The 13,980-nt window shown below is 40.5% G+C and overlaps 1 protein-coding gene across 1 annotated transcript in view; it reads left to right on the forward strand.

The window, feature by feature from the left end:
* Positions 1 to 13,980, forward strand: part of ANKLE1 (ankyrin repeat and LEM domain containing 1) — a 74,503-nt gene that overhangs the window by 12,816 nt on the left and 47,707 nt on the right. The window contains exons 3-4 of the mRNA XM_077476322.1: positions 10,325 to 10,430; positions 10,513 to 10,621. Coding sequence (XP_077332448.1) covers positions 10,325 to 10,430; positions 10,513 to 10,621 — 215 coding nt within the window. The remainder of the gene's footprint in view (positions 1 to 10,324; positions 10,431 to 10,512; positions 10,622 to 13,980) is intronic.

Genomic DNA, 13,980 nt, shown 5'->3' on the forward strand with positions numbered 1-13,980 from the left:
CTGCATGAGAGGCATTATTCTTATGTCCTCCCGAGTACCCCTACCCAACGAGCCCCCCAAAGAAAATGTCGTGTCTGCAGAAAGCGCGGATTTAGGCGTGACACCCGTTCTTATTGTCCACGCTGTCCTGGCAATCCTGGTCTTTGTCGGGGTGAGTGTTTTGAACGCTACCATGAACTAGTTGAGTATTAGCGTAGGGTACAGCATTGCACAGGCTAGGCACACGTTCACAGGGTCTCCCAAGATGCCATCACATTTTGAGAGACCCAAACCGCTGGAACCGTTACAACAGAAGTGTTAAAGTTACATAAAAAAGTGTTAAAAAAAAAAAAAGTAAAAAAACCAAAAAAATATAAAATAAAAAAACCAAAAATAGTTGTCGTTTTATTGTTCTCTCTCTCTCTCTCTATTCTCTCTCTATTGTTCTGCTCCTTTGTACTGTATTCTATTCTGCAATGTTTTATTGTTAACCATTTTTTGTTTTCAGGTACGCCATTCAGCTGTAGCGTGGATTTATTTATCTTGACAGCAACAGCGTTTGCTCCCACGATATGTAAAGCCACGACTCCAGCGCTGTCGGAGGTGATTTCACCACCACAGTTAAAAAAGAGCATATATGCCGAAGCATGGGGGCATAAGGGGTGGAGGAGCGATTTTGCTCCTAATGCCACGTACATACAGTCAAAATTCCGACAGAGGGCTTGCCCGTGGAAAAGTTTGAATGTATGTACGCGGCATAACTTTTTTGCGGGAGGATGCCCCCATGCTTCGGCATATATATATTTTAGGCACAGATTGTGTTAAATGTGTTATTTTTTGCTATTTTTTTTTGTATTTGCTTTGCAGGTATCTTACTGTTATACTGTAATGTTACTTTGTTTTATTGTTAACCATCATTTGCTTAGCAGGTACGCCATTCAGTTGCAGCGCGGATTTATTTATCTTGACAGCAACAGCGTTTGCTCCCATGATACATAAAGCCGCGACTCCAGCACTGTCGGGGGTGATTTCACCACCACAGTTAAAAAAGAGCATATATGCCGAAGCATGGGGGCATAAGGGGTGGAGGAGCGATCTGCTCCTACCTTTTGCGGGAGGATGCCCCCATGCTTCGGCATATATAAATGGTGCATGTATGCCCACCATTAGAAGTGGGTGGATGAAGGGAGGTATCTAATGGTGGGCATACCCACCGATCAATATTTTTTTTTTGTTCAGCCCACAGGCTGCATGAAAAAAAAATTACAATATATGCCCAACCAGTTCCAGCAACATACTGGTATGTTGCGGGACTTTGAGTGCTTATACCAGAATGATGCCTGCAGGTTTAGGTATCATCTTGGTATCATTCTTTTCAGCCAGCGGTCGGCTTTTATGTAAAAGCAATCCTAGCGGCTAATTAGCCTCTAGACTACTTTTACAAGCAGTGGGAGGGAATGTCCCCCCCCCCCCCCCCCGCACCATCTTCCATGGTTTTCTCAGGCTCTCCTGTCCCAACAGGAAACCTGAGAATGCAGCCGGTGGTTCCGCCAGCTGACCATAGAGCTGATCAGAGACCAGAATGGCTCCAATCATCTCTATGGCCTAAGACACCGGAAGCTACGAGCATTTCATGACTTAGATTTTGCGGGATGTAAACAGCGCCATTGGGAAATTGGGAAAGCATTTTATCACACCGATCTTGGTGTGGTCAGATGCTTTGAGGACAGAGGAGAGATCTAGGGTCTGATAGACCCTAATTTTTTTTAAAAAAGAGTACCTGTCACTACCTATTGCAATCATAGGGGATATTTACATTCCCTGAGATAACAATAAAAATCATAAAAAAATATATATAAATGAAAGGAACAGTTTAAAAATAAAATAAAAAAGCAAAAAATAAAATAAAATAAAAAATAAATAAAAAAAAACACCCCTGTCCCCCCCTGCTAAGGCGCAACGTGGAACGCAAGCGTTGGTCTGGTGTCATATGTAAACAGCAATTGCACCATGCATGTGAGGTATCACCACGAAGGTCAGATCGAGGGTACTAATTTTAGCAGTAGACCTCCTCCGTAAATCTAAAGTGGTCACCTGTAAAGGCATTTAAAGGCTTTTAAAAATGTACGTAGTTTGTCGCCGCTGCACGTTTCTGCGCAATTTTAAAGCATGTCATGTTTGGTATCCATGTACTCGGCCTAAGATCATATTTTTTATTTCATCAAACATTTGGGCAATATAGTGATTTTTAGTGCATTAAAATAAAAAAAAGTGTGTTTTTTCCCCAAAAAATGCGTTTGAAAAATCGCTGCGCAAATACCGTGTGAAAAAAAAAAATTAAACACCCACCATTTTAATCGGTAGGGCTTTTGCTTTAAAAAAACACTTCATGTTTGGGGGTTCAAAGTAATTTTCTTGCAATAAAATTTTTTTTTTCATGTAAACAAAAAGTGTCAGAAAGGGCTTTTTCTTCAAGTGGTTAGAAGAGTGGGTGATGTGTGACATAAGCTTCTAAATGTTGTGCATAAAATGCCAGGACAGTTCAAAACCTCTCCAAATGACCCCATTTTAGAAAGTAGACACCCCAAGCTATTTGCTGAGAGGCATGTCGAGTCCATGGAATATTTTATATTTTGACAAAAGTTGTGGAAAAAATACATTATTATTTTTTTATTTTATTTTTTTTGCACAAAGTTGTCATTAAATGATATATTGTTCAAACATGCCATGGTTATATGTAAAATTACACCCCAAAATACATTCTGTTGCTTCTCCTGAGTACGGGGATACCACAAGTGTGAGACCTTTTGGGAGCCTAACCGCGTACGGTACCCCAAAATCCAAGCACCACCTTCAGGATTTCTAAGGGTGTAAATTTTTGATTTCATTCCTCACTGCCTATCACAGTTTCGGAGGCCATGGAATGCCCAGATAGCACAAAATCCCCCCAAGTGACCCCATTTTGGAAAGGAGACACCCCAAGCTATTTGCCGAGAGGTATGGTTAGTATTTTGCAGACCTTCATTTTTGTCACAAAGTTTTGAAAATTGAAAAAAAGAAAAAAAATATACATTATTTTTTTTTTCTTCATTTTCAAAAACAAATGAGAGCTGCAAAATACTCACCATGCCTCTCGGCAAATAGCTTGGGGTGTCTACTTTCCAAAATGGGTTCATTTTGGGGGGTTTTGTGCTATTTTGGCATTTTATGGCCTTCAAAACTGTGATAGGTAGTGAGGTGTGAAATCAAATATTTACACCCTTAGAAATCCTGAAGGCGGTTCTTGGTTTTCGGGGCCCCGTACGCGACTAGGCTCCCAAAAAGTCCCACACATGTGGTATCCCCGTACTCAGGAGAAGCAGCAGAATTTATTTTGGGGTGTCATTTCACATATGCCCCTGGCATGTGTGAGCAATATATCATTTAGTGACAACTTTGTGAAAAAAAAATAAAAAAAAATAAAAGTTTGTACTTTTCCCGCAACTTGTGGCAAAATATAAAATATTCCATGGACTCAACATGCCTCTCAGCAAATGGCTTGGGGTGTCTACTTTCTAAAATGGGGTCATTTGTGGGGGTTTTGTGCCATCTTGGCATTTTATGGCCTTCAAAACTGTGATAGGTAGTGAGGAGTAAAATGACATATGTATGCCCTTAGAAATCCTGAAGGCGGTGCTTGGCTTTCGGGGCCCCGTACGCGGCTAGGCTTCCAAAAAGCCGACCACATGTGGTATCCCCGTACTCAGGAGAAGCAGCAGAATGTATTTTGGGGTACAATTCCACATATAACCATGGCATGTGTGAGCAATATATCATTTAGTGACAACTTTGTGTAAAAAAAAAAAAAATTTTTTTTTTGTCATTATTCAATCGCTTGCGGCAAAAAAATAAAATATTCAATGGGCTCAACATGCCTCTTATCAATTTCCTTAGGGTGTCTACTTTCCAAAATGGGGTCATTTGGGGGGGGTTTTGTTTTACCACCTCAAGAAATGAGATAGGCAGTCATAAACTAAAAGCTGCGTAAATTCCAGAAAATGTACCTTAGTTTTTAGATGTGACAACTTTTGCGCAAACCAATAAATATACAGTTATTGACTTTTTTTTTACCAAAGACATGTGGCTGAATAAATTTTGGCCTAAATGTATGACTAAAATTGAGTTTATTGGATTTTTCTAATAACAAAAAGTAGAAAATATAAATTTTTTTCAAAATTTGCGGTCTTTTTACGTTTATATCGCAAAAAATTAAAATCGCAGAGGCAATCAAATACCATCAAAAGAAAGCTCTATTTGTGGGAAGAAAAGGACGCAAATTTCGTTTGGGTACAACATTGCATGACCGCGCAATTACCAGTTAAAGCAGCGCAGTGCCAAAGTGTAAAAAGACCTCTGGTCATTTACCAGCAAAATGGTCCGGTCTGAAGGTGGTTAAAATAAAGGTTTTTTCACTTTGATAAACAAACAAAGTATGAACTTTGAATGATTTCTTCAAAATGGATCTTAAAGGTGTTGTAAAGATTAGTTTTTTTAATTTTCTAAATAGGTTCCTTTTAAGCTAGTGCAATGGTTCACTTATCTTTTTTCCTTCTAAATGTATTTTTTTTTTTTGTCTAAATTTCTCACTTCCTGTTCCTCCTCCTCAGTAAGCTGTTCTGGCTGACTAAACACCGCTCGCATGATGGTGTGAGGTTTACTGAGGAGAAATGGGAAGTGAGAAATTCAGACAAAGAAAAAAAACATTTAGAAGGGAAATCGAAGGAAAAGGTAAGTGAACCAACAATGCACTAGCTTAAAGGAACCTATTTAGACAATAAAAAAAGAAGCTTTACAACCCCTTTAACTGATCGGACGTTGATGGACATTGTCCGTTAACGTCAGTTAATATCTGTTTTGACGGATCTGGACATAGCCTTGTACATTTTTAAAAAGGATAAAAAAACGGAAGTGGAGGTTAACGGATGGTCATCCGTTTGCCTATAGGAATGCATTCTCGTCCGTTGATGGATGGAAGAAAAACGGATGGACGGTCCATCTGTGTGAAAGGGGCCTTAAAGAAAACATGGCAAAAAGGTGTTTTAGCAGCTCCTGCTAATTCATTAGGTTTAAAACGCCCACATTCCCTGGGCTGACAGGTTTGACAAATCTGCTTCTAAAGTTACTGGTAAGCAACAAGGACAACGCTACTTACCAGCTTTGGGTGGATCTTCTGCAACAATAACTTGAAGACTTGTCAGTATTTTCCCACACTTAGTCCAGTCACTTTTTTGAGTGCAACAATTATAATAAAGATGATCATGTTAATACCAAAAATTTAGGTTGGCCACTTTGAAACAGCCTTGGATTCTTTGGGTTTTGCTTTTTCAAACTTTTGTCCAATATTTCTTCAGTGCAGTGCTAATGAGTAGTCTCAGTGTAAACTAGGCTAAAAAATTTTGAAAAATTAAACCATAACAGAGTACAATAGTGACAATGTGCAAGTGTTGAAAAAGGGAAGAAAAAAAAAACCTTCAAAAGGATTATAGTCCAAAGATAATGTCCAGAGGGGCATATCATTAGTAAATAAGCAATCAGTGAAAACGATACATCGGATAAACAATATAATAATGGAAGTGTCCAAAAAGTGATTCAGAAGCGATCAGGAAGTGAACTAAACATCATTGTAAATTGAAAACAAAGGTATGTGTTGAAAACTTGCTGATAAATGATCCGCCACCAAAGAATCCAAAGGCTTACCAGACAGATTGAACTCTGACTCATTAGGTGTATACCTATTAATCAGACTTGTGGTGTAGTACACCAAGGGAAGACTGCCTCAGCAGACGCGACCTCCGATTTAGATGGTAAATGCCAACGGTAGACCTCAATGGGAGATGATTTAAACGTGAAACCAGATGAATGGTTTCTCCAGAGTAATATGGTTATGAAAAAGGAAGGCACATAATGTAATTCCATTTTGAAACTAGAAAATATTTAATATAAAAAAAAGGAAATGCACTCACATGTTGGCAGATAAAAAAAGCACTTGTAATAAAATGCAGTGGCTTCAGCAGATCGTCCCGATGCATTTTTGACTTAATCTCAGCCAGTGATAAACTTGTACGATTTATGATTGTTCCTAGATATTACCTTACACCAATTAGGCTTGGTAAATTCTCTGCTGGTCATTCTAGTGCATGTTGGAAATGCCCTTGTTTACATGCAGATTTCATTCATATTTTTTTTGAACATGCCCAATTATAGGGGTGTGCTGGTCCCAGATTCTTCAATTCGTGTCTGAGGTAACTGCAATTTGAGTGCCTCAAGATTCAGCATTTATGCTTTATTGGGTTTTGTGGAATCCTTGGCATTGGGAAGGGCAACTAGAACATCACTTGGCATTTTCCCATATGATGCCAAAAAAAACAATTGCTTTACATTGTAAATCTCCTGCAGTGAGCTCCTAAACTTCTGTTGCTGAAAGACTACACCGCCTCTGCTTCAGTTAAATCAACTTTGTCTGAGTTATTTACTGTTGTCGGCCTTATCTGAGTTATCTTCTGCTTGACTATAAAACAATTTTTCTTGTCGCTCTCCACATGTATATGTACATTCATTTCTCCATCAACAAAACAGTTCTGCTGCCTTTACTCCTCAGGAGACTGCTCACACTCTGAGTAGGGAAAGAACTCTTGAGACATGTAGTTCTGGTGGGGCGAGGGACCTACTTCAATTGGAAATGACGTGGGGAACCCTGCTAATCCCTCCTCCCAACAGCTGTCCCTACAAGAATTGTACATGGTGATGACATCATGTGGAATAATGAAAGATATGTCCAGCTCCACAAGGTAAATTGAAAAATTGATGCTGGGAGGGAGGTTTGGAGGTAAATCTGGGACATGCCTATACAAATCCTTTAAGAAGCTCTAGCTCTATGGGATCTTAACTTTTGGTACTTTTTGTTGTTTCAAGAGATACCTTCCTTGTCTTCGTTGCTTTGACTAGGAGGGTCTCTGAATTGTTAGCTTTGTTTTTCTATTTGAATTTTGATAGTTTTGAGGTCTTGGGCTTGATGAGGGATGTCAGAGTATATCTAGCATCCATAGCTTTCTGTCGGCATCCCAGAGGGTTCTCGTAGGTGTTCTCTGGCTGTCATTGTTACTATCTGTAGATGGCAGGATACCCAGGATATTTCTCAGCCTTATTACCTAAGGAAATGTGATCTTCTACAGACTGTCACTGTTCATTCTACTAAAGCTGCTTCTGACTTTGTACCGAACATGTAAAGGTATGGCTTTTATGGGTCTGTAGCCTTTCTGCGTTGCATTGTGTGTTAAAGCTATAGCAATATGTAGAAAAATGAAGTTCTGTGACTCCAACAAATTACTGAGGGGGGAAAAAAGTAAATAAAATTTTTACACAGGGTAAAAAAAAAAAATCCTATTTTTGTAAAATATATTCATTTCACAAATTGAAGCATACTTAGACCCCAAACTTGTGTGTGTGTTTCTCCCCCCCCCCCCCCGGTTTTCTCATCCGTCTCCGTAGCGTTTTCCCCTTGGCTTCCATCCTGTCATCCCCACAGAATTAAGGGAAGATCCCCCAAAGTGACAGAAATTCTCTTTTAGCCATTTGTCACTGCAATATATCCCTCTATACCTGTTGACAACTCTATTTTTTTTTTTTTTTTTTTTTTTCATTTTGAGTCCCAGTGACAGTGGTCCTCAGGATGAAAAGAAAGGACCAAACTTCCCAGTGGGGACACAAACAAACAGTAATAAAAAACCTGAGTTCCAGTCGTTCCATCCTCTACCTAAAACAAATTTCAGCTTTAGGTATGCTTTACTAACATTTTGTAAAGGTAGTAAGAGAAACAGTTGTTTGTCATTCTCCAAGTCCTAGGGTGCATTCATACCTGCGAATTTACCCAACTCTTAAATGCGTGAGCCCAGGGGTTCCCAGCGTGTAGCTGCAGAAGGTAGCTCCATTGAATGCATCAGGAGGCTACTGGCTTCCGCAATGAATCACGGCCACTCTCGCATGTAATTGCTCATGTAGCAATCGCATGCTAGTGATCGGCCCTTGACACAGGCAGTGATTAGCTGTGAGAGTCGGCAGCTGCACATTGACTTCAGTGGGGCTGCCTCCTGCAGCCAATTGCCAGGTACAACCGCTGGAATTCTCATGTAACTGGAGTGAATGCACCCTTAAGTTAGGTATTTGTAACAAGTTGTGAACGATGGCTGTGCCACACACACACACACACACACACACACACACACACACACACACACACACACTCAAAAAAAAGTAATCGGGGTGTGTGTAGTATGTGCTCATGCACACTGCAGCTCAAAAAAATTAATAAAAAGCTGCTTTTACAGGCATTTGAGCTTTTATTTCTGTGCTCTTTTGCATGTTTTTATTTGGCTTCTTTGAGCTTTCTTAACCCTACTCTCAGCTATTTTGTTGTGCATTTTTGGGCACTTGGGCATCTTTTCTGCTCAAAACCACCTCTCAAATATGTGATTTTGGGTGTTTCTGCTTGTAAACTCCTGAAAACGCCTTAAGGCTTATGCACACTACATCTCAAAGAAGCTGCTCCTAAAGGTTTTTGAGCTCTCCTATTTTTTTTATATATTTTTTTTTTTTTTTGCCTGGAAGTGAAACTCTCTCCCATGTTAGCCAATGTGTCCATGCTCTTACAGGCAAAAACACCCCCACCAAAATCACATTTTTGAGAGGTGCTTTCGAGCAGAAGAGACACCTAAGTCCCTCAAAAACGCATGAAGCTTGAAAATGCATAAAAGAATATAAAATGTAGTTGAGGTGAGGGTTTTGGGAAGAAAAAGAGAGAAAAAAAAAATGTTTATGCTCAAAGAAGTCTTGAAGCTCAATAAAAATGCGCATAAAAGCACACGCTTCTTCAAGCTTTGAGCCCAGGTTCACACTGACGGCGGGAATGAAATTGTACAAGTTCAGCTGAACTCGCATGATTTCATTCTCCTATGTCAGTCCTGACTTCGGGGGTGATTTCAGAGACCTCTGTGCGGGTTGCTGCACAGATGTCTATGGAGGGTGATATCAATTAGGTTTTAAGGTCAGGGTCTGCGTCGCCCCAGGCAGCGCTAGGTTAGTGCCAGAAACTACTTTTGGGAATTGGTGTCACACCGATTTGGACGGTGCCATTGCCAGCATTTGCTACCGATTTGGCATGCGATTTGTCAAGTTGCATGCCAAATCGATCCGATTTGAACCTAGACAGAGAAATAAAAGCTCAAATGCCTGTAAAAGCAGCTGCTACTTCTTTCTTCTTCTCCTTCTTTTTTTTTTTTTTTTTTTTTTGTAGTGTGCATGGACATATTGGTTAAAGTGATACTAGTCTTGTTTTGTTTGTTATTTGTAAAGGAAAAAAAAATGTTTATACTTACCTGTCCTGTTCAGTGGTTTTGCACAGAGCAGCCTGGATCCTCCTCTTCTTGTGTTCCTTGTCGATGCTCCTGACCCCTCCCTCCTGTTGAGTGCCCCCACAGCAAACCGATGGCTATGGGGGCACCCTAGCGGAGCCACAGCTCTGTGTGTCTATTCAGACATGAAGCCACGGTTCGGCCCCACCCTCTCTCCTCGTTGGCTAACTGACTTTGAAATCAGCGGAAGCCAATGAGGCCACTGCTGTGTCTCAGCCAGTCATAAGGGAGAGTCCCAGATGGTGGAGGCTTTCGTGCCCATCGCCGGATATATGGGCTCAGGTAAGTATAAGGGGCGCTGCTGCACACAGAAGGTTTTTTATCTTAATGGATGGAATGCATAAAGATAAAAACACCTTCTGCCTTTACAACCACTTTAACATGGAGGGGAGTTTCCAAGCAGAAAAAATTAGAGCTCAAAAGTCTGTACTAACAGCTTCTTTGAGATGCAGTGTGCATGAGCCCTTAAAGCGGTTGTATAGTCCTCCTTTTTGTTTTTTTTTTTTGTTTTTTACTTTTACCTACAGGTAAGCCTATCATTTTTTTTTACTTTTTCTTTTTTTGGATTGTATAGAAAATAATAAAAGAATTCTGAAAGATAATAGCACTAAACAAAAGCCTTTGTTTGTCCTAAAAAAAAAAAAAATGTATGTATTAATGTGGTTATCATAAATGATGACATGATGGTAAATAAATGAGCCCATAGCATAATTGTAAAAATTGCTGTGATCTCTAGTGGGTGCATGGGTGTGAGAAGTAGTTAAAAATAAACTAAGGCTAATGAAAGCTATTATTCTATATGTCCAGGTGGTTATGTGTCCAAATGATCCCTCAAGAAATAAGAAAACAGTAATTCTTCTACCATGATGATGTACACATTTTCTATTCTTCTGTTGCAGATCAATAGAGGAACTTACACCACTACATGTAGCTGCATCCTGGGGTTGTTGTAAGGCACTGATATTCTTGCTTCGAAAAGGCGGTGACATCAATATTCAAGATCAGGTATGCCTTCAAATCTCCATAACAATTTCCAATTCAGTTACAATGTGTTTTTCTTTGTCTTGATAACGGTTTCATGTCATAGGATGGGAATACAGCACTTGATTTAGCTCTGATGGAAAAGAACAGGAGATGTGTTGTTGCGCTTCAGGAATATAATGAAAGAAATGAAGAGATCCCAAACCGAATAAATGGTAAATTGTGTATAAATTCTTCTTCTTCGTCTTCGTCTTCTTCACAAATTTATTTCTAGGTTCTTTATCAAGACTACATAACCTAATCCATAACAATATGAAAGCATCTCAATGTAAAATATATTTGGTAAAAGTAGTACTGATGGTCACGATAGTAATGCTGAGGTGCAACATGTCAGATTCCATGTCGGGACATATGAAGAGCAGTCTCTCTATATCAGGTCCCTCTGATTCACAGTTCACTAACAGTTCTAGGGTAGCCTACCATGTTCCCTCTCAAGGCTTTCTCCTGCAGCCTGGATCATTTGTCCCAGTTGGGTGCGGCTCCCTCTCTCTGGTTCTATTCTGAGAGGATTTCTCTGAACTTATGCAGAATTTTATGACACAAATGGCATTTTTAACTCCTGACCCTGACCGCAGAGGCCATAGGCTTACTCAACACATTTAACTGCAGAAGAATTGTCTGCAGCCTTGGCAGCTTCTGAACCTTCAGCTGTGGAAGGCTCTATGTGATGAAGAGTCTCACAAATTCTTGCTGGGTAAGGTGGTTCCTAAGGAGCAGCCACCATAACTCCTAGGCTTAGGGGACAGGGGTCTCAAACTGGCGGCCCTCCAGCTGTTGCAAAACTACAAGGCCCATCATGACTCTGCCTGTGGGAGTCATGCTTGTAACTGTCAGCCTTGCAATGCCTCTTGGGACTTGTAGTTATGCAACAGCTGTAGAGCCACCAGTTTGAGACCCCTGCTCTAGGACATGGGTGCTCAACCTGCGGCCCTCCTAGCTGTCACAGAACTAAAAGTTCATCATTGCCCCTGCCTTTTGAAGTCATGATTGTAACTGTCAGACTTGCAGTTGCTCAACAGTTGCAGGGCTGCAGGTTAAGCACCCATGCCTTAGGACTACTAAAACCTTTCTCATACACCCTGTGTGTTGATTGGAAAACTCCTAATAAACAGTTTTACACCTCCCAAACATTTTGCAATTCAATACCTAATTTAAGGATAACTTTATTAAGAAAAGGGGTTCCTGCAGTTGATCTGGCAGTTCCCATGAATAAAGCACTAATTTCCTGTAGAGGATGCATACGTATTTAAAGCCGAGTTCCACCCCCATTTTCACTCCTCACCACGCAGCGCTAATTTGCATCCTTAAAATGAATTGGCAATTTATTTTTTATTTTTCTGTTCACTTACCCGATTTAAGCCTATAACTAATTTCACTTCCTCCTCTAGGGGGTTGCGGATGTCAGTTCCGGTATAGCATTGGCTCCTGGGAGATTTTGGTCAGATTGGTATGGTGCGGGTCCAGTAACATTTAACATTGGCTTCTATGTAAACTCTTGGTCAGCTTGGCATTGCAGGCTGACCAAGATTGCGCCGCACATGCGCGAGATCAGCAGGTGCATCCTGGGTAGCAAGCATGCACAGATTCCAGGAAGAACACTGTGGCTTCAGATGCCAACACTGAAGATGGCTGCACTGTTCAGAAGCTTCGCAAAGTAGGAAAACGATTCTGCTCAGATAGAAAACTAGGCATAGTTTACAGCAGGGATATGCAATTAGCAGACCTCCAGCTGTTGCAGAACTAGAAGTCCCATAAAGCATAGCAAGACTCTGACAGCCACAAGCATGACACCCACACCCAGAGGCATGATGGGACTTGTAGTTTTGCAACAGCATACTTTTGTTACATTGCACAAGGCATGAGCATTCTAGGGGTATTTTTATCTTAAGTCATGTTTCGGCCGTAACTCCGCTTTAAGTATCTTAAGTTATAATATTTGGATACCCTCTCTAAAACCTTGTTACTTCAAGCAGGCCCGGCAATGCCATGGCCAAGATGTTAGTCTGTCGAACATTAGGGGAATGGGCTAAACCCAAGGCAATGGATCCAGCTTTAATCCATACTAATTCTCTATTTGTGGGCGGTGCAATCGGAGTTCATGCCAACAGCCCTGAACTACTGTGTTGATGTATCTCCTGTCTGTTGAAATGATATATTAACCACTTCAGCCTCGGACCAATTGTCAGCCTAAGGACCAGAGGTCTTTTTACAATTTCGCACTGCACTGCTTTAACTGGTAATTGCGTGGCCATGCAATGTTGTACCCAAACGAAATTTGCGTCCTTTTCTTCCCACAAATTTCTTTTGATGGTATTTGATTGCCTCTGCGATTTTAAATTTTTTACGATATAAAAGGAAAAAGACTGAAAATTAAAGAAAATATATATTTTCTACTTTTTGTTATAAGAAAAATTGAATGAGCGAAATTTTAGTCATACATTTAGGCCAAAATGTATTCAGCCACATGTCTTTAGTAAAAAAATGTCAATAAGCGTATATTTATTGGTTTGCGCAAAAGTTATAGCGTCCACAAACTAGAGTACATTTTCTGGAATTTACATAGCTTTTAATTTATGACTGCCTATCTCATTTCTTGAGGTGCTAAAATGGCAGGGCAGTACAACCCCCCCCCCCCCCCCAAATGACCCCATTTTGGAAAGTAGACACCCCAAGGAAATTGCTGAGGGGCATGTTGAGCCCATTGAATATTATTTTATTTCTTTTGTCCCAAGTGATTGAATAATGACACAAAAGAAAAGTTTACAAAAAGTTGTCACTAAATGATATATTGCTCACACATGCCATAGTTATATGTGGAATTGCACCACAAAATATATTCTGCTGCTTCTATGGTAATACCACATATGTGGAACTTTTTGGGAGTCTAGCCGCGTACGGGACCCCGAAAACCAATCACTGCCTTCAGGATTTCTAAGCCCTTGTATACACGATCGGAGATTCCGACGGAATGTGTCCGATCGGAGTGTTTTGTTGGATATTCCGACTGTGTGTGGTCTGCATCGGACTGTTTCCGCCGGAATATTTGTCAGACCAAATTTTCCAACTTGCCGGAAATATTTTCCGACAAAATGCTCCGATCGGACATACTCCAATCATGTGTAGAGAATTACGATCGGACAAAGTGCCACGCATGCTCAGATCAAATTCCTACATCAAAGCTATTGGCTACTAGCCTGAACGTAGTCCCGACTTAACGAAATAACATCATCACGTTCTGAACGATCAGATTTTCCGACAACTTTGTCCGACCGTGTGTATGCAACAGTTTCGGACAAAATCCGACGGATTTGGTTGACTGAATCTCCGATAGTGTGTACAAGGGCTAACGGTGCAAATTTTTGATTTCACTCCTCACTTCCATTTACAGTTTCGAAGGCCATAAAATGTCAAAATAGCACAAACCCCCCACCCCCAAATGACCCCATTTTGGAAAGTAGACTCTCCAAGCTATTTACTGAGAGGCATGTTGGGTCCATGAAATATTTTATATTTT

Source organism: Lithobates pipiens, unplaced genomic scaffold (assembly GCF_037356315.1).
Source record: "Lithobates pipiens isolate NorthernLeopardFrog02 unplaced genomic scaffold, aLitPip1_a1.2 Scaffold_13, whole genome shotgun sequence".
NCBI classification, from domain to species: domain Eukaryota; kingdom Metazoa; phylum Chordata; class Amphibia; order Anura; family Ranidae; genus Lithobates; species Lithobates pipiens.